The 20750-nt window shown below is 53.7% G+C and overlaps 4 protein-coding genes across 4 annotated transcripts; 2 read left to right on the forward strand and 2 right to left on the reverse strand.

Annotated features, from left to right (window-relative positions):
• Positions 1 to 2975: 2975 nt before the first annotated feature.
• Positions 2976 to 4022, forward strand: NCS54_00118400 (Hypothetical protein; the record flags this gene model as incomplete). The annotated part of the gene is made up of 2 exons (XM_053146816.1): positions 2976 to 3677; positions 3773 to 4022. The coding sequence occupies exons 1-2, from the start codon at positions 3640 to 3642 to the stop codon at positions 4020 to 4022; spliced, it is 288 nt and encodes a 95-aa protein (XP_053002791.1). The 5' UTR covers positions 2976 to 3639.
• Positions 4023 to 6227: 2205 nt separating this feature from the next.
• Positions 6228 to 8591, reverse strand: NCS54_00118500 (Zn(2)-C6 fungal-type domain-containing protein; the record flags this gene model as incomplete). The annotated part of the gene is made up of 6 exons (XM_053146817.1): positions 6228 to 7356; positions 7416 to 7506; positions 7555 to 7962; positions 8016 to 8112; positions 8173 to 8418; positions 8520 to 8591. 6 exons carry the CDS (start codon positions 8589 to 8591, stop codon positions 6228 to 6230), a joined length of 2043 nt encoding a protein of 680 aa, XP_053002792.1.
• A 3716-nt stretch (positions 8592 to 12307) lies between these two features.
• Positions 12308 to 14739, reverse strand: NCS54_00118600 (Polynucleotide 5'-hydroxyl-kinase GRC3; the record flags this gene model as incomplete). The annotated part of the gene is made up of 5 exons (XM_053146818.1): positions 12308 to 13795; positions 13848 to 14138; positions 14186 to 14324; positions 14377 to 14629; positions 14691 to 14739. 5 exons carry the CDS (start codon positions 14737 to 14739, stop codon positions 12308 to 12310), a joined length of 2220 nt encoding a protein of 739 aa, XP_053002793.1.
• Positions 14740 to 15012: 273 nt separating this feature from the next.
• Positions 15013 to 17254, forward strand: NCS54_00118700 (Hypothetical protein; the record flags this gene model as incomplete). The annotated part of the gene is made up of 2 exons (XM_053146819.1): positions 15013 to 16294; positions 16353 to 17254. The coding sequence occupies exons 1-2, from the start codon at positions 15118 to 15120 to the stop codon at positions 17252 to 17254; spliced, it is 2079 nt and encodes a 692-aa protein (XP_053002794.1). The 5' UTR covers positions 15013 to 15117.
• Positions 17255 to 20750: the final 3496 nt, after the last annotated feature.

The following is a 20750-nucleotide window of genomic DNA, read 5'->3' on the forward strand; positions in this document are numbered from 1 at the left end:
ACCATTCACGACTCTCTAGAAATCGTCAATACATGCTTACAATACCCTTCTTCGCTAGGTAATTGTTTGCCTTTGCGCGATGCCAATTTGGACAAGATCGCCTCTCAGATCTGTTCAACAGCTCAAACTGCTTCCGTGGCGCAGCCGACTTAACGCCAGGCCCGGCTGAAGCTGAAGCTCAAAGCTCAAAGCTCCGGTCGGTGATGCCGTAACGGTCGAGTTGTGGCGGGGCTTCCACGGATGTAGAAGCAGCTTGGCGTTTCGTTTCGTGTATAGGTGCCTTTTTTTTCTCTCATAGGATCTGTTGTTGCATCAATCGTCTCATCTTTCCTCTTCATACTGTCATGACGGTTGGAGTAAGTATCCATGGATCGGTGGAGCACTGGAGGTGAGCCACAAGCCATCCAGTCGGTGTCTCATGTTGTACAGTAGTCAATGAGACCAAGCACCGTCCCTCATGGCTAAATAAACTGACACGCATGGAATTGGGCCAAAGCTGGGATCGCTGTTGAAGCTGCACCCATGTGACTGCAGATGAAAGCTGTCATGCCAAAAGAGCCGCCTCTGGCTGAATCGTGAGCCGCCCCTCCGTGTCGCAAACCCGTCGATACCGTACAGGGCGCCAGAAGGCGCCCAGCGGTCCCAACGGCGGAAGGACGTGCAGAGTTGACCAGACAGGCGCCGCAGTGATAGCAGTCACCTCAAACCACGGGACTGGGCGTCGTAGCTGGGCCAGCAGATCCACACCGAAAGGTGACCCCCAACTCACGTCCTGCTGAAGCTGAAGCCAGCGCGCAACAGCACTGAGGGAGAGAAGAGCGGACCCGACGAGGTACTTTGGCATCCACCAAGCATATTGCGCAAGGTCTTTTGGACCAAAAGGCTCGAAGCCTGCCCTGAGTTGGGGCTACCACCTCTAACACGCCCCTCCCCCCTTATCACACGCCTACTCGAATACGTATCTCAAGTGTAGGGGGCGTGCTCCGTGGGTAGAGACGAAGGCCACAAGCCACAGCTGTGAGCGGTACGTGATGCTTGAATGCATGGCTCGTGCTGTTGAATCGGGACTCGTTACGGAGCCCCTCTTGATGACCTGAAGCCAGTGCACCGATTGCCCACGGCTGCATCTCCAGTGTTACGGCGAGGTCCTTGAGGGTTTGGATTGACGTGAAAAGAAGCAGTCGACTGGTAGGAACCTTGGAAGCGAGAGTTGGGGTGGAGCGGTACGTTCTGTGGCTGTGCGGTGTCAAGAGCGTTGCAAACCTTGAGCGGACGACATCTGCAAGGCAGCCAGACGACCCACGGAGGGGGAAGCACCAACCCTCGTTTTTTCCTCTGTTCTGGACAGCCAAGACCTGGGAGTAGGAGTAATGAAGAAGCGGTGCCGAGCCGTGCCACCCTATACTAACGTTGATACGCAAGGAATCCAGAGCAGCACCCTAGGTGCATACAAGGTTAGGTAGGTATCGCACAGTCGATTTAGCGCCGGTAGAGAGGGACGCAATTGCATTGGTGTTGCTTCTGACAAGTGACGGGGAAGACTTGTTACCACGACTTTTACCAGTCTGGAAGCTTCCTATGCCCAGAAACACACAAAGATGTGGCGGCTGGCGTTCAATGCCTTGACGGATGGCAGTATGTAGCAGAGGGGGTGGAGAGGGAATGAATGGCGATGCCTTTGGGGGCGTGCGACAGCGTTGGGAGCGGAAGGGGGCGTTGGAAATGGGCTAGGCGAAAAGAGTCCATGGCTATTGCAGTGGGTGAAGAGCCTGCGTTACCCACCGAGTCCGAGGCTGAGCTTTTTGGAGATGCGCCCATGCCTGCCCGCTGATGGATGACACTCAATGGGTACCTAGATAGGTATGTAGGTAGGTAGGAGCCAGCCCTGAGGGATTGGGGAAAGCGGCGGCAAGTGGAGGGACCGACTGGACTTGTGGGCGGACAGGACTGTCGAGAGGAAAGAGCAGCCCCAGATGGAAAGTGGTCGGGGCGGATGTGGGACGGAAGTGTCCCTCTGTGCCAGGAGGACGAGGGACTCGAGACGGGCTCGTTCACACCTGAAAGCACCTGTTGTCCATACAGTATCAATATACGGATACGCATCTTTGCTACCTAGCTACTAACGAAGAGTTGAGTGAATGCGCAGGGCCCTGTCTGCAATAGCCCCGGGCCCTCATTCATCCATCCACCCTCCCATCCATCCTTCCTTTCCCTCCATTCTTTTCCTTCCTTCCTTCCCTCCATTCTTTTCCTTCCTTCCTTCCACTCTTCCACTCTTCCATCCATTCATTCATGGGACCCTGGCGCCGACAATACTCCCAACCCATGGCTGGAACCCGAGATCTCCACACCTGGAGGCACCATGTTCCTAATCCACATCATCAGGTACGCAACTGAACAAAATCTTGAAGTGCTTTAACCTGCAGCATGAATAGAGAGGCAGACGCAGAGATCCACTCCCTTTGGGGCCCTGCCTCACCTTGCACAAGGCCCGCCCGAGCAGCAGCACTCAAAAGCGACGCCCGTGCCCTCTTGAGAGCGGTTACGTTACAGCATGGACGACTGGTCGTCCCGTTTCCACCGCGCGACCATCTCGCAGGGGTCGCACAGTGAGAATTGGACCATCTACACCCCCCCGCTGGCTGGCCTGCCGGCGTTCGGCATCGATTGGCGCCTCTCCAATCATGCCCGTCTTGTCCAATTGACTGCTTATTGGATGGGTCCACCCTGTTTGCCTTATGAGGAAGCGGAGGGGGAGGGGAGTGCTCCATGGGGTCCAATGCATCCAAAGCAGGTAGCCCGGTCGAGTCCGGGGCATGTCATGACGGACCATGACCAGATAATTTCGAGCTCACTTTGTCCATCTTTTTTTTTATCTCCCCTTCATGACCACCACCTCTCACGCGCGAATATTTAGACGGGAGCCCGCTTCTTCTTTCATCTGCGTCTTTGCTATCACTACATAATTGCATTGTTCGCCTCATCCTTCTTCTTTACCTCTTCTTCACCTTCCACTACTTCTTCATCCCTCTGCTTCAATCCGAGTCAGGGCTCAGTCCCAAGCGAAGCATTGCATCGCCTCCAGCCAGCTCAGCTGTGACACCGTCGCGCGCCTCCATCGCCAGCGACACTCGTGTATGGCCCTCGACAAGATCAAGAGCTTGCCTTCCCATATACTATACTCCTTCCCCTGCTCAAGCTGGCAATACTGTCTGCTTCCATCTTTAGAGCCAGCTTGTTATTCTCGTTCGTCTCGGCCGTTCGTCTCGATCGTTCGCTTCGTTCATTTCCAAAGGCTGCGTCGTCATTGCGTCTGGTTCCGCCCCCACCATCATACCAAGGAGGTCCTTGCCCTCTTCCTCTTCTTAATCCCCCTCTTGTGCTTCAGCTTCTCCCCCGCCTCCCTCCTCTCCGACCTACCTACATCGTCCACTCCCATCAGCCGCTCCTCGCCCGCTGCCGCTGCCGCTGCCGTCACCACGCCGTCCAGGACATCCTCCTTCTCTTCCTATCCCTCAACCACCGACTCTTCCACCGCCACCGACAGGTTGGCTACGACGCTGCCTACCACCTCCTTCACTACATTCTCGTGGTCGGCACCCATTGTTGAAGTCCTGGGACAATCATCGCACAAGCAATATGTCATCTGTCAACGCCCAACAGGGCTCGGCCGCAACGTAAGTCGTCTCGTTCAATCGGCGATCGTTTGTTCGATGGGTCGTTGGGTCGTGATCAGAATCATGCAGATGGCTAACAAGCATGGCACTTGTAGCATGGCAGTAAATGCTCGTCCAGCAGAATCACGAGACGTGTCGAAGGCCCGGGCGGCTGCGTACTCTCACGACAACGTCTTTGCTCGCATTCACGCCCGCGGCGAAGATCCCGGCGCAGATCCCGGCGCCGGTATCGGTGGTGATGGTCAAGCTGAGGCAGACCTTGAAGATCTCGAGATATATATGGCCGCATACCAACCGCCAGCTGGTCAGGGCGATGGTACCCAGGTCGATTCGCGGGTTCAGTAGCCTGGTTCGTCAGCTCATTCTCTTGTGTTGGTATATATCGTCCCCGCTAACAACAGTGAGAAATCAGGCCTGTCTCGCCCTCGCAACTGCCGTCCTCATGGCCAAATGCCTTTGTGGTGGTAATAGAGGTAGTTGGTGGGTGTCGACTTTGACTTCAACTTCGACTGAATTGGGCCGGTCCCCTCTTCGCTTCTCAACAACGGTAGGTCGGTTTCTCTTGCGTTTATTTCTTTCGTGCGCTCCCTTGTCTTTTTCTTGCGGTCTGGATTTGGTATAGCATGTTTGAATCTTTACCTTCGGGCATCCAAAGGCTCTCGTCTCAGCTTCTAGGCCGAGGTTCCGTTGAGCGGAAGGCGAGAGACAAGACATGACGCGGCATGATGGACGAAGATGATGGCCTAGCATTCTTCATGGCATGATAACGTCTGCATCAAGCATGTGTCCTCGATATCCTAGAGTTCCTTTGTTTTTCTTTTGTTAATACCGGGAGGGTTCCTTGGGTTTGATTTCATTGGCATGTTTTGCTTTCAAGACAATTTCCTTGCGCCGTCATGGATAGAGATGGTAGAAAGGGATGAGCGGGATGGGATGGACGGGACAGGCGGGCTGAAGCGGCTCAATGGCTCTCATGGACCATGGGCCAGGCTCAAGGATTCATGAGTTTGCCTTGGTCAAAGCTGGGCAAGAGACCAGTGGCTCTTTATGCTCCACGCGAATCGTCATTGACGTCGATTCGTTGTAGCAAAGCCTGCTACATGAGCTTCAAGAGTGTGGGAGGGTATGAACGGTCGCCAAGCGAGATTGAAGAACTCTCATGATGATGGCAGGGCGAGAAAGTCGAGCAGCGAGGGCCTGAGCGTGAATCCTTATGGTGCCAACCTCATAATGAAGTCGTCTCGATGCGATGTCATATCGAATCGAAATGGACAAGGGATGAGATGAATGATGAGGGACAAACTCAATTAAAGGGGAGGGGGCGCTGGGTATTTATCACTCTCTGCCGGTTGTCGCACATGGCCAATCACAGCAGCCTCCCGCCACCCGATGCATCCTCGGCCGGATCCATCAGAGTCAAGCCTCGCGCCAAACCGACGGGTCGATCCTTGAGGATGACCCTTGCCAGCTAATGGTTGGCTCTCGAGTTCTTTACGACCTTGCCACGATCGATTGTCGACGGCCTCGCCATCATGTTCTCGCCCTGCTGCCTGTATGGAGTACCTTGGCACCCCTTCAACACTCTGCGAATAGTGCTCGATTACGCACATGTCTCCGCCGCATCATGCACAAACCTGTCATCCATGGATTCTTGTCCAATGCGGCTGCATGGCTTGATCCAGCCTCAGGCGCCAGGGCTGAACTCACACATGCCAGGCCGACACGCTACAACCCCATGTCATTTCTCGCAAATTCCCCCTTTTGTTGGATAATTTATGGTTTATGAAACGCCCAGGTTGGTCAGGGCTTTTGGTTTGGGTATTAATGTTCATGTTGGAATGTGTATATTATGTTATATGACTGGGTATAGATGCTGCATATGGCTAGATAGAATAATAAGACGGATGTAATGGGGTGCATTGTCCATTTCTGCAGCTCGACGTGTCTCATGGCGCAGGCATCCCACGATGGATGATACGTAGTCGACCGGGGATGTAGAGACCGCCCCAAGTTAGTAAACGTCACCCTCCGCAGATCAACAGGTGGCAATCTACTTCATCCATAACTCGATGCCCAACGTCAGATGCTAAGGGGACAAATATCACATTTTCGGTTCCTCGAGGGCCTTTCTCAACAGTAACATACACGTTCTTTTCTCCCTAATGCCAACGCCCGCTGTCCTAATAGACTCATAACTCGTGGCTGTTCGTTGCGTTGCTCATAATCATCCAGCACCAATTTCAAACGTGCATCCATCCGCCCTATGTCCATCTCTTATGTGTTTGGCCAGTCGCTTAGCTGCATCGGCCTAGCCACACAACCCACAGTATAGAAGCCTCACAACTGCCTGATCAACGGCCTTCGCTGGTGATGCCAACTTTATGCAAGAGTGGGCAAGCGCGTTTGAATGACAGTCGTCCGTCGTCAAGCTCTGGTCCAAAGCACAAGAAATATCCAAACCATCGTCACATCTCCTCAAGCCTTTTTCTTTTTGTCATTGTTATTTTGCATCCCAATAGTTATCCAGAACCCGCACCTCAAACTACAGAGTTATGGGTTGATGAAGCTGAAATCAAGAGACTGGTAGTTCCAGAGGCTGGCCAGCTCTCCAAGCTCTTCGTCCGAGATGTTGGCGAAAACTGCATCCGAAGGAGGCAGTTGAGTGGTGGTGAAGTTGGTTGGGTCTTGCGCAACCATCTGCGGCTGCCATTCGATATAGGGGGCCGGGGCCGGGGCGGCGTAAGCTTCAGATGAGATTTCGCCGCTACTAGCAATGGGCAAGCTGGGCATGGAGGGAGCACCAGCGGACGAAGCAGCTGTTGCCGGTGTAATTGGTGCTGTCATAGTCGTCGTAGGCGGTGAGATCAGTGGAGGGGAGCCGCTCTGGTGAGAGCCCGTTTGGGGTGGTGCATCAGCATCGGCAAAGCGGGCCTTCTTGTTCGAAGGGCTGCCTGTAGCCACCTTTGGAGTCACCACCGTTCGGGGCAGGCGCTGCACGATGCGAGTCAGGATACCATACGATGTCTTGGCCGACTTGGTCACCATACGCAGACGCTGCAGCATGGCGTGCGCCTCGTCTATGGCCTTGAAGACATCGTCCCGTCGTGGAAGAGTATGGTGCTCATCGTGAAGGACTGCCGAGCACAGAACAGTCGACGTATCAAAGATACAAAACAAGACGAAGTGGAACTTGGCGTCACGGGGGTACACGTGGTCAAAGAATCCACGCAGGGACACCATGAGCTCTAGGCAGTAGTCGATACCGTCGCTGCGGATCTGAAGTTCAGCCTCGGATGAACGAATGGTGAACGGTCGAGCGAGGAAGGCTCGGATAGGGTCAAGCAGCATGGAAAATGCCATAGTCCGAAGGTAGTGGCGGTGCAAGACAATCCATGGGCACGATGCATCCAGAGCCTTGTCCGGATTATGGACATTGAAGGGTGGAGGGAAATCCTTGATCCATGCCTCAATAATGTTCTGGTATTCCTGCACATCTGCAGGAGCAACAACGTTCTTGGTTAGGCCAAATCGACCAAACAGCTGCCGGATCAAGCTTGACTGCATCTTCATGTGCGTCAGGGGCGAATGCTGCATACCCTCTAGGCCAAGGTTAGGAAGGCCAACTTCGCAGTCGGCTCGGTCAATGATCATGGGTCTACCGAGAAGAGCCGAGATTTGCCTTGGAAAGATGAGTTTCCATCCTATAGAACAGAACAAGATAGGAGTCGTTCCACTTACCAATCCCACGTATCCATAACGCACCAGACTCTTCGTCGAATCTCCAGCTCAAACTCCGGGACCGGATCAGCCTTTGATTCTTGGTGGATAGCTGGAGACATCATTAGCTGATGGTTGGTGAACGTGCTAGGCAACTTACAGAGTTCCTGGGCTTCCCGAATAGCCGAGTTCAAGACATGCCAGCACTCGACAAAACGAGCCTCAGATTTGAACCAGTAGCACGAGTGTAGGAGCTGCTGGACGTTGGTAATGTGGCTGTAGCCAATGGGGATGGTGCTCCCCAGCTCACGAGCAGCTTCATGATACTGCTCCGTCAGTCTCTGGATGGTATCACCAAGGTCAACTTCGAGCTTCCTCTGTAGGTCAATGTCGGTGTACTGCGAGGCGCATGCGCAGACCATGAGGAGGAGGGCGGTCCACTGGACGCTGAGGGGGCGGTTGTCGCCACGAGCAATCCACCACTGCTGATATTGCTCTAAGAAGGAGGGCGGGTAGATGATGTAGTAGTGGAAATTGACATTGTTAAGGAAGTTCTGGACAAGAATGTCTAAAGTCGCGTCAGGGATAGAAACTCGATGGAGGTTGCGAGGTGGTGCTTACCGGTGTACGGTCTAGGGGGGATGACCTGCAAGGCCCGCTCTAACTGCGGAAAGATCTTTGGGTCCTTGACAAACTCTCGAGATGATGCTTTGATAGTCTTGGGATGACGGGACGCGTCAGCGGGCAGACCGAAGCTTAAGGACAACGGGGGGCTTACCTCGTCCTGCGCTGTGAGGCCAAAAAGCACATGAGCCGGCATGTAGCCCAAGGCATCAATACCATCACTCTCGGTATCATCGATATCGAATTCCTCCGACTCGGTGCTGGCATCATTGTTAAGTCGACGCTTCCTAAGGTTGTCCGAGGCAGCCTTTTCGACCGCGGGCTGGTTGGCGTCCTTGAAACGACATTTGTCGGCAACCTTGCGCTTCTGACAATGGTTGCAGGGCCATTCACGGTTGCACTAGGCCAAATGTTAGAGATTCTAAACGAAAACGTGCTCAAAAAGACAATGCCGAAGGCATGGGGATGATCGAATGGGAAGGGGAGGATGAGGGCGGTTACTTTTTGCTTGCGGCGAGCACACTCTGTGCAGGCCGATCGGTAGCTATTCTCCTTTTGACTATCGTCTCCCATGATGCAAATTGTAGACTGGTTGGCCACAAGTCGATAGTCTGGGCCGATTTGGGCGGAAACAAAGTGAGGTCAAGTTTAGAATGGCCAAGTGACGACGGGGGCGAACTGATAGGATGCGGAGAAAGCGCCGTGGGAGGAATTAAGGCAAGCAGAACATCTAGCCTGCCGCACAAAAAGCGATACAGCCACCAGGTACTAGGTGACTAGGCAGTCAAGGCAAATAAGCTGGTGATGGGGTCGGGGTGGAGAAAGAAACGCTAGTCGACAGTTGTTAAAATACATCCGCCCGCCTGCAGATCAATCAGGTGGGTGACACGGGGGAAAGAGATGTGTCGTTTTGGGGATGCTAATCTCTTGCCGAGGGCGTTGCGGAGCGTTGCGTTGCTTTGCTTTGAGTTGGCCCATGTTGATTGAGTCCGCTTGAGATGAGATGAGATCCAAAGAGATAAGCGAGCGAGGCGGCCAAGCGAGTGAGACTGTAAGATGGATCGTGCCCTGTCTGTTCCATGGTGAGAACGTCAATTCAGCCTCGGTTTATTCCAGGAACTCCTTCTCCAACTCATCGCCGGAGTTAACGGGCCTTCCCGCTGAGTCCCGCTTGACCAGCGTGATAGAGCCAAGCCTCGGGAAACCCAAGTCAGTTGGTCAGCATTGTTCATAACAACGTGTAATTGTTCAACTTGTTTGTTGGCGAAGCAAACATTGCCGCCTTCAAATGCTGACTGACTGGGATCGTGGCAACCTCGCTGCTTGGCCACGATACAGACCTTGAGCCTGTCGCCTCCATCGATTCCGGGGAATGACCCTGAACAAGGGCTGAAGGGGAAGGTCCCTCGCCTCGCCATCCATCTCCTGCTCCACCATGTCGTTTTGTTGCACAGATCCACCAATGTCTCTCGTTTCTCTCGTTCCGGCTTCTTCAACCCTCAGCCCTGAGCCCCTCTCTCTCCCAACTGTCGACCCTACCCCGCTACAGTCTTGAGCATGCCAATCACTTCCGCCGAGGCTCCTCTTGTTCCTTTCAACCGTCCTCGTGGACGTGGAGATGCATTCCCCAAGAAAGGACTAGATGTCGTATCCCACACATAGCTGTTGATCGCTCGGATTCGCTTGGGCTCAATGATCGGCCAGGCCATCGTTCCAGCTGCTCCTTTCGAAGGTCCTTCATATCCCACTATCCGTGTTGTTGCAGCTTTGGACCGGGCGGGGAATGCTACCCACCAACCGCCATGCACGTCTCTGTCGTCCGGTCCTATAGGATATGTCCCAACAACGTGCCCAGCCAGTGATCTGGGTCGCCTCTCCGTGGCCAGTAGACCAGTTTGCCGCCTTTAGGAAGCCAAGTGCTGCTGGAAGTCATCATGTGGAACCGTTCCACGCTCGAACATGGATGTTGTCTGGTCTCGAGGAATGAAGCTAATGTCAAGTAACGACGCGCCGTTGCGGTGGCCTCGGTTGGGAGGCACGCGATCACACGTGGCTGAGCACCTCCAAAGGAAGGAGTCAGGGTTGTTGCCAAATGATGTTCATGCTCTCTGCCTCGAGGCGAGCTCTCGATATTGCTTTTTCTGGTACGGGTTTTCAGTTCGTCAAGTCTCGAGACCTTGTCGAGAAGGATTACCATCGGGTAACGGGATGCCGCTGCGCCGCAGATTCGCACAACATTGTGTAGACTCGAGGCCAGGATGGCTGTGCAAGTACAGACTTGCTGCTATCGCTGTGTAGCGGTTGCTGCGCCTGTAGATTATTTCGTGACATGGCGGGTTTGGCACAGCACGATAGTCAGTCCAGCTGCTTCGGCGGCACCAGCCGTCCCCCCGAAGACCTCGTGGATCACCGGCTTCGAAGCCATGGAAGGTTACCCTATCGGAGGCTGGGGACCCTGAAGATTTTCGCACCCCGTCTCCTTGATGATGCAGTCGGACTGGGCTGCTGCAGTTCCTAGGCGCCGTGGTCTCAGACGGCACATGGCGGCGATCTTACTCTGTCGTCAGCCCGCACGAGGCATGGCACCGGTCAGTCGGGCTTGAACGAGGCTCTCTGTCGACGCAAACATTGGACGTCCAAGTCAAGGTACTGTACGCAAGGGAAGTGTACAGTACATTTGGATATTCAAGTTGCCGTCCCCCAAACAAGAGGGCGCATGCAGATGACCATTTTCGATTGGCGACACATACGGGGGCGTTTGGTGGAGAGTCGAACCATTCATTTGTTGGGGGCGACGAGGAGAGAGAACAAATGGAGAAGACGAGAGTCGAAGATCGTTGCCCGAGTCGACTTGACTCGAGTTGGAAATAGAGTAGAGTGAGGCTCCTTCCAAAGGGATGAGGCTTCGTAGGTGCCTGCCGTCGGGTAGGTTGTGGGAGCAAATGGAAACCACCTCAGCTCACCTCTTTCCAAGAAGGTGCGAGCTTCCTGTAGTTAAGAAGCACAAGGCTCGCAGCAAACGCACCACATCTCGATCTCTCGCAGCCCTCAGCGCTCAGAATCCTGACAGAATGGCCCGAAAAAACACCCAGAACCCCGACAAATATCGGGTCAGGCCATAATTTGGGAAGCGGGGCGAGCATGCAGCCGGTTCCTCGCGTGCCTGTGTCTCCCTTCCCTCTGATGTCCATCCGTCCATGCCATGGATGGCAAGGCGATTGAGCGTGTCAGCAGAGTGGCCCCGGGCTCGCATTGGATGTAACACAACCGATGGATGGCTAACTAGGTCTATCAAGGGTACTTTGCAGTAGACCAAAGACGATCCAAGAGTGTGAGATGGTGAAATGGCTCATCTCGAACAATGGCGGAATCGCGAATGACATCCATTGTTCGTTGTATGTATCTAGACAATGGCACCTTTTGCGAGTCTAGAATCCATCAAATGGCCTGATTTGAGCTAGTTCCCGCGTCCACATTGTAACCGTCACAGCGCCGTCAACCGCGCCAGTCTCCTGATTGGCATACACAACTCGAGCCAAGTCGATGGCCAAGGGTCCTTTGCTTGTGACTTGTTAGAGCTGGGCAAAGAGTCAAGAGCAATCCCGGATTGGACGTTTATCTGCGACATGCGCCACGCTACTATAAGACGGCTGATCATTCAGCGCAACAGTTAGTCAGCCGCAGCCAAAGTGACGACTCATATATATCATGCTAGCCCTTGTCATCAGGTCAGTGGGCTGCATCTCCGCGGTCTTGTCCTGTCAGAACTAGCCCATTTGTGCATAAGCCTACATAAGCGGATAACTGCTTCGTGAAACCCTGTGTCCTCTCAGCCGGTCTCTTTAATCCTTGGTTCAGAGCGAGGGTTGTGCTGATCAACATCTTGCATTGGACAAGCATCGTCGGTGAAGGGTTTTCCAGCAATCACCAGTGCCATTGTCGCAATTACCTATCCGACACCCATATTTCCTTTCCCATCTCTTCAACATCGCATTCTCTTGTTGTCGATCCCAACGGTGATCGCCAAGTTGGTGGTGGGGGATATCCCGCATGTCCAAGAACCTACGGGTCCAGACAAGACTTGTTCACGCAGACATTACACGTCCCAGCCAATAATTCCAAGCCAAATTATCGTTATTCCTCACTGCCGAGTTAGCCACATGGTATTTAATTTTCCGATAAGTCCCCACCACGCTCCTGAAGCCTGCGCTGGCGGGCCCACCCTCAAAGGTCTGCCGGTTGCGACCTTCAACATCGCCGATCTCTCAGCAGGCGTGTTGTTGATGGGACTAGTCTCCAGTGTTGTTGCGACCAAGGTCCCTTCTTACCCTCCATACTCGAGACCCAACAGGCCGTTTATCGCTCCCTTTCAGAATCTCCACCCAAGGAACTTCTGTCAAGTCACTGACTTTCGCTGCCTCTTCCGGCTCAGCATCCGAGTTGTCGTCTTCCGTGTCTTCATCTGTGACTTCAAGCACATCATTACTTCCCTCATCCGTGCCTGCTTTCTCGTAAAGGTCTTCGGTGTATGCCCAGCTTGGGGCATCGAATTTACCGTGAAGCAGGATTATGTGCCTTCCTTGTGACCTGGCACGCTTGAACTCCTGTAGAGGAATAGGAGTGATCAGTTGAAGGGTGTTTGAATTAGTATCAATACCCCGTAGGAGAACTAGTCCAATGGTCCGAGAGTGTCGGGGATCCAACGCCGCATCGTTGTAGTTGGGTATAAACGGGAGGCCTTCGGGGGTCGTGGAGATGAGCGGCAGAGGGCCAACGACGTCAACTTCCATGTTACTGGAGTTGACCTCTTTTGATGAGTTTTCTGACGTAAATCCAGAGAAAGCCTTGGCATCTTCAATTTCCACCGCCGCCAATACCAAGCCATTCACTGTATCTGCCAACAGTTCCGGGGGACATTGGTAGTCATAGGATAGAAAGCCTAGGATTCCGCGCGTTGGTGTTGAATACTTAACAAGCAAGGGAGGCTTGCAAGAGAGAGGCAGCGGGTTCCATTTTGTTGATGTGGTTGGTTTTGATCCTTCGGGTGAGCTTGTAGCCACTTCTTGGAGATGGAAGTAAGACATCGTCTGCATCGCTCGCAAATGGGCAGCCGTTCTAGAAGTGAACTCAGACTGCTGCGAGGGAAGTTCTGTGAATGCTGTCTTGGTGGCAGCCCGTAAGGCGTCAACTGTTTCCGAAGGGCCTTCCTCTGACATGTATAACACTTCCTCCGGGTTCGTTCTTTCGATCAGGTCTGATAGTAGATCTAATCCCGTTCCCAGAATCCATCCAGGAGTATTGATGATCAGCGGCAAGTCGGCCAAGTCCTTGCGGTAGGTATCGAATAAGTCCATGGCACATGCCAAGTAAAGGTCTGGGTCGGAAGCAGGGGTGACAGAGGCCATAGAATGACAGCGTCGAATATTAAAAGCGGGAGTATTGGCACCAGGATGCGTGAAAGGTGTACCCAAGTTCGGCCTCGTAACTACAACAAGTGACAGGGTCCCTGCTGGTGCATATTCCTGTTGCCCTGGATCCAGGTCGAGAACCACAACCCTCTTCGGAGCATGACTTGGGGGCCGGTCGGTTACCAGTCGATTCACAAAGAGTCGAGAAAATGTGGATTTCCCTGACGACTTTGGGCCGCATACCAACGTTGACAGAGACGGCTTTTTGCGACTTATTGATAGCAAAGAAGCTAGCTTCTTGTTCCATGCGGGAGGAGAGACCAGATCCTGGAGTATACACTTCTTAGGTGCATCTTCCGAGGTACATATCTTTGATATATCTGTCAGTTAGAGAATTTTTAAAGACTGAGTAATAACTCACAATCTGGAAAGTGGCTTCTCTTGAACTCTTCTTCCCCTGACCTGTCTCGGGGGGTTCGTTCCACATTCTCCTGAACAGAGGAGAGATGCGACCAAGTTGGCGTAGGCCTCGCGCATTTGGGTCTGGATGAAGCTCCAATCTCGTATTCTCCACAGTTCTCAGCACCGGTATCGCATGGCAATGAGGGGCGTGAACCCATTCGATTGTCTCTGAAGGATGCAGGGTGGCACCAGCCAAGGTCACTTCACCTTGAACAACGCGGACCCCGAAGCTCCCAATCGCCATAAACCGCTGCTTGTATTAGCTTCAGGCTCTCGGCAAGCGAATAGAGCACACACCTCGCTATTGGGAAGCCGCAGCTCTATGACGCCCCCAGACTTGGTCCGGTGATTCTGTTTTGAAAGACGAAAGGACGAGTACTGAATCACTCGTTGAGGAGAGCCCGTAGATTCGGGGGTTTCAGTGCCTGGCGTATTACTAGGGAATTAATGAGCAACGTTGGCGATGAACAAAGGCGGATAGTGTGTACCTTGCCAGCGCAGTGGCTTTGGGATGAGTAGCAGGCGAGTCAGTGACTCGTTGTTGGCGCGAGTGTTTCGAAACACTCTTTTTAGGAGTTGACGAAGATCCATTTTGGCTGTCGCTTCTCTGAAGAGGACTGAAATAGTTGGTGGTGGTGACGATTGGCTTATCGTCGTTGGCCTCTGGGGTTTTCTGTGTAGCTGGAGGAGTTGAGGCTGCTTCACGACGACGAGCGGCGAGAGCACTTATAGCACTCATAGCTGAATAGTGTCAGCTCATGTTTAACTAACGAGTGATTATTCAACGGCAAGGTTGACCTACGCTTGGGTGTCTCAACACCATCAATCCTCCGCTTCTTGTGAGATGACATGATGGATATTGTCGGTGAGCAGTATAAAGAGAACTTTCGCCTAATATAGTCACTGAAACAGAGACGGTTCTAAAACGCAGGTACACATCCCGACATGATCATATTACAAGTCTTGTAATCATCTTGTATTCGCTGGGATACTCGAAAGCCTGTGGCTGGGGGTGGTTGACAGTGAATCAGAGACCAAAAAAGTCTTATCGATAAGCACCAAAATTTTACACGACCTGGTCGCGTCTCGAAGTGGATGCCCCACTAGCGCATCTCTCTCCCAAAATTTCGTCGCCGGCATCATCTTCACCTCGACCAACCTCTCTCTTCTCACCAATTGAACAATTGAACCCTCTTTCGCGAGCATCCTCCCCCAAAACCTCGCCAAAGATGGCGCCCAAGGAACCCTTCAAGATACACTCGCTTAGCAAGCACATCGAGAACACAAAGAAGGGCCTCTCTGCAGAGGCACAGTACAATCGACGTCCTGCCACCCGCGCCGCGGCCATCAAGAAGGAGGCCAAGTCCTTCGAGCCCAACAACATCTTTTCAAACAATGACGACGACGAAGAGGAGGGTTCTAGCGACAGCGACAGCGACAGCAGTGACGGCGAAGACACCCAAGCCGATTTCTTGCGCAAGCTGACCGCTCCCTCTGCCACCAAGAAGCCTACTTCTACCCCTTCCCGTCGCCGCAGCAAGGATGACGAGATCGCCGATAGCGACGACGAGCGAAACGCGTCGAAGAAGAGCGCAACCGCTACAAAGAAGGCCGCTCCTGTGAAGCCCGAGCCCAAGTCTTCCAGCGATTCCAGCAGTGAATCTGAGTCGGACGAAGCTGAGGACAAGGCAAAGACAAACGGCGCCGCCAAGGCCTCAGATACCACATCCAGCTCCTCCGAGTCGGAAAGCGAGAGTGAAAGCGAGGCCGAGGAGGCAAAGCCCGATGCGACCGCCAAGGCAGCCGCCGAGTCTAGCAGCGAGGAGTCCAGCGAGTCTGAGAGCGAGGCCGAGCCCGACACCAAGGCCAAGCCTACCGTCAACGGCAAGGCCGCCGCTCCCACCACCTCTACAAGCTCTAGCGATGCCAGCGACAGTGAGAGCGAAGACGACGACGACGAGCAAGCTGCCAAGCCTGCTAAGAAGGCCGCCGCTCCCGAGTCGGACAGCTCCTCCTCTAGCGAAGCCGAGGATTCGGACGACGAGATGGTTGACGAGTCGATGCATATCGAAGACCGCCAGGTCCAGAGCCGGGCCGCCGTTCCCAACTTCATCGCTCCCGACTTTGTCCTCCGAAAGGGCGACGACGGTGCGAGCGGCCAGGACGTTGCCGAGATCTGCACCCAGGCCAACCTCGAGGGCAAGCAGTTCTGGTACTTCACCGTCCCTTCCAACGTTCCCATTTCGGTCGTTCAGAACCTCGAGATCCCCATGAACCAGTCGCAATCGGGTAACAGCGTCTTCTCCCACGACGGCGAGGAGTATGGTATTTCGTTCGAAAGCATTGTTCCCAAGGGCAACATTCAGATCTTGATTCCCTCGTCCAATGGCGCTCAATACCGTTCCTGTAAGCTCATTGTTCACTGACTCTCAATGCGATTCGATTCCTAACATATATGGAGCAGCTTCCAAGCAGGTCGACCAAGTCATGCAGGTCAAGAAGATCACACAGCTCGGCGCCAACAGTACTGTTGGACCTGCTGCCAAGCGCACCCCTCGCGCACAGCCCTCCGGTCTGAAGGCTCGATACCAGCCTATTGGCGTCAACGAACCTATGGGCACCATTGGAGATGATGAGGCTGGAGAGGAGGATGTCGAGATGACTGAGGCTCCCACTCTGTCCGCCAAGACACCCAAGAAGGACAAGAAGCGCAAGTCCAAGGAGACGGCTGTGCAGGATACCCCGGATGTTTCGACCTCTACCAAGGCCAAGAAGCAGAAGAAGAGAGGCGAGAGTGTTGCTGAGCCCGCCAGCTCCCTGACCGCCGAGGCGGCGACCCCTGAAGTCAACCGCAAGGGCAAGCGGAAGCACACGGCCTCTGAGGATGACGCACTTGCTGTTACGGAGCAGCTCAAGGAGGAGTCCAAGTCGGCCATCAATAAGTCCAAGAAGCAAAAGACGACACGCACCGGCAGCCCCGACCTGGGCTCTGAGCCCGCCTCCGCGGCTGGTAAGAAGCAGACACCCGTGCTTCCTCCAGTCTTCCCCTCGAGCCAAGTAACGGGCACCCCAACCCCCAAGGCCACCGCCTCTCCCGCAGTTGGCACCGGCAAGAGGTCCAAGAAGGTCAAGGCTGAAGCTGCCCTTCCTTCTAGTGCCAGAAAGGAAACTCCTGTCCCTGCCCCTCGCCAGTCTGCCGTACCTATCCCCTCGATTCCTCACTCTTCTCCCGCCCGGGCCACCTCACCCAGCCAGGTCAAGGAAGAGAAGCGAGCTAGGAAGCGCAAGGAGAGCAAGAAGGCTGCTGCCACCCCCAACGGCAGAAAGGTGACTCCCGTACCTGCACCAAAGATTGCCTCGGAGTAGCTCTCTGGGTTCAAGAACAGTGCTTGGCAGGGCAATGGCAACGGCAACGGCGCCGGTCAGAAGAGACGATTCTGAGCGTCTTCCTGGTGCAGTTCCGGTACACGACAGACATGGTGTTCACTGGGTCATGAGTGACGGGCACGACTGATGTGCCCTCGTCGTCTAGGTGAGGGCACCGTTCAGGACGTTTGGTGTCACGAGCCTACGATGATTACCAGTGTCCAATCTATGCCTGGCAGTGGTTAGGGGCTATATTCAGAGTTGGATGCCAATAAGGTGATCGGGCGATTTTCTTTCTTATAGGGCATGCTACGATCCCGGAGCTTTGATACCGCGACGAGACCCATGACATTGGTCTCTCGAATTTGGCGGCATGGCGTTGGTGGTGATTTTTTCTTGGTCGCGAGCGGATGGAGCGCATAAAAAGTCGATTTGAGCAGTGAGGAAGAGGCGAGAAGGGGATCTCGACGGATAATTCATCTGGCCTGTATCTCGTGGTGGACTTTTGGTTTGAGGCCAGGCAGACGAGGTCGCAGGAAGAGGGGAAGATGGAGTGTAGATATTACGATGTGTATCAATCAATGTCAGAATACAATCACACAACATAACCTAAAAAGCCCCGTGAATCATGATATGTTACCAGCCAATTCCAATGTTTGTCCCCTTTGTTGCCTGGGCGGGCGGGTGGCCAGTGTTAAAGGTCCGAGAGTCGTGATGCCACCCTAGAGGCTCATGATGATATTCCCAGCCCCAACAATTCAAAGTTGAACTTCATAAACAATTCCACCTAACATATACCGTTGATACGTACATTTTCTGACACCATCTTTAGAATGAGATAATATAGACCAGCCTCTTGCCATCCTATGCGCTTCTTCCCCGACCAACACATCTCAATATCCCAACCACCAAGATCACACATCATCAACATCATCACATCGATGTAACGATCACCACCCCCCAAGCCTCACCCGCCACGTCAGTTTCTGACCGGTGGCTCAAACGATGGCGTCCATCCTCCCACCCCTCAAAACGCCATCCCAATCTCCCACTCGACGCAGGTCGCCTAAAGCTTCTCGAACCCCCCAAGCCACCCTGCAGGACAGCCAGCCAACCTGATGACGCCGATAGCAACGCTCTCCTCAAGGTTTCGGTACAGTATGTAATCATAGCTTAAGCTTACAGAGGTTGGCGAATCTTTTCAAGGGATGTTGATGGCTGGGAAAAAGGTTCTGCAGCAGATGACACTTTGGGAACCACACACATCTTGACATAGAGTTTCACGGGATCAAGCTGCGCCTGTGTAAGCTTAGTCGGCGGCTCAGCGAGCATGGTCAGCCAAACAGGATAGAGCTAATAGAGATCCACGCCGTAGTTCATGCAGCGATAATCAACGGCGATCGCGGCTGGTTGCGGTATCTCTGAGTGAACCGTGGGGGCTGGTGATCAAAGAGACGGGCCTTTATCTCTTCAAAGTTCGTACTCTATGCACAGGTCAAGAACGAGATAACCTTGTTCCGGTGCGAGGTTCAGTGAACGGTAGACGATGGTGTAACATGCACCTGAGAAGAGTGTCTCCTGTACAACCTCACTCCAACGTCGTACTGCATATTCATAGTGGTCACAGATAGAGCAATCACTAGGACAACCGCGAGTACCACCGAGAGACGGGAACAACCATATCAACCTTTTTTACTTTCCCTTGAATGACAGCGGATGGCGGAAAGCAAGGCAAGCAAGGTGTATGTCGTGCAGCAGGAAAAGCCGGGAGCATCTCCACCCACGTGGCCGACACGAGGCCAAGTCGACAAAGGGGGAACAAAAGGGTTCAAGATGCAACTCTCAAGGGCAACTCGTGTTCTTCTCGACTTGATCCATTATTGGCTGAGGGCTGCTGGTCAAAGTAAAAAAAAATCCCCAGAGAGTCATTTACTGTGATTGAGTCCACTAGCCGAGGCTCGAAAACTCGCAACTCATCACTTTTTTTTAAGTCCGTTTGCGGACTTGTCGGAAGAACCGGCGAACGGCATTCGAGGTTGAAAACATCAGGAGATCACCGGCAATGCCTGCATCTAGCATCGTCCCACACTCGCCGCCGAGACGAGTCTAGAAAAACTCCGTGTGCACGTACATCCCACGCCGACAAGTCCCGGCCGAGCAGTACCGAACACGGACCAACGGCCTTTCGCCTCAAAATCTTTGAGAAGAGATTTTTTTTTCTTATGCTTGGTCCGTCTTCGATTGGTAGGTCTCGAACTAGACACTAAAATGAATGAGTGATAAAAAAAATCGGCCGAGAGAGAGAAAGAGGAAGAAGCAAAGAACAAATCAGCGTGGTCCCAAGTGGGGAATTCGACGCAGGTTTCACAATGATTGCAGCCCGTTGTGGGAACTCGACACGTTCGTCGTTGGCGGCGAAATGCAAATGAAATTTGCGTTTAATTACCCTGGCTCAGGCGAGGCGAAGAGACGAGACGAGACAGGCAGAGAGAAAAGCTGACGGCAGCATCAGCAGCATGAGCATAGCATCAACCGCGGCTCGCTCGCTTGCTGCACTGACCGCCTCGCCTCTCCTGCGCATCACAAAGCCAGGCTTTCCTTGGAATCCTCGAGTGATCATGCATACATACGTCTTGGTGTTGCTGTCGTAGCTCACGAGGGCACCCGACTGCAGCTAGACCAACCACCAGTCACCGATGGGACGTCCCGGCAGAGCTCTCAACACCATGTGTGTCCATTGGGCCGCTGGCGTCCTTGATCCATATCTTGGGTGCAGGGAGGGAGGCACCCACCAGGCATTGGTGCAGAGGACGCTCGCTGCAGTCATTGTGCATTTGGCGATGGGTTCACACGTTGGCGGTCTAGAACCTCCTCTCCCCAATGAGAAGCGCCGCGAGCATGACGGTGTCGTCGAAACATGGAAATGCTGGCCGCCAGTGACCGACCGTTCGAACCGGCCAGAGATGGCGGCCTGAACTACTGTATAATTCACTGAACCTGCAACGCACGTCGTTGAATCGAAACGAGGGGCCAAGCTCAAGCGCCGCGCCGCGTCGTTAGGCTCGACAAATGCCGAGTGTGATATCACGCAAAGACACGGCGGTGCCAGGTTGACTGCCGTCTATCGAGACTCGAGCAGGGGCTGGCCCTGTCTCCTAATCGTCCATCTCACGCCCTGTGTCCCCCTTTCACCGTTGTCTGCCAGTTAATGAGTGGCAAGACGGTAATCTCCAAGGAAATCAACCCTATTTCACAGTTGTGCCCAGTCGCGCGATCCCGGGGGATCGGGCTGAAAGGATCAATCCGCCTTTCATCTTATCGTCTCCATGAGATCGTCAGGTCGCCTGAATGTGTGAAATGGGGCCAAGAGGACTAGCGCCTCAAGGTGATGGGTGTCTCGTGCGCAGGTAGGGTCCCCTTGGCTGATCCCCTAGGCCAGGACCAGCAAACTGGTTCAAATGCTGCGAAGCCGCGCACCACGACACGTCAAAACGTC

The sequence above is a fragment of the Fusarium falciforme genome, chromosome 1 (assembly GCF_026873545.1).
Source record: "Fusarium falciforme chromosome 1, complete sequence".
NCBI lineage: Eukaryota > Fungi > Ascomycota > Sordariomycetes > Hypocreales > Nectriaceae > Fusarium > Fusarium falciforme.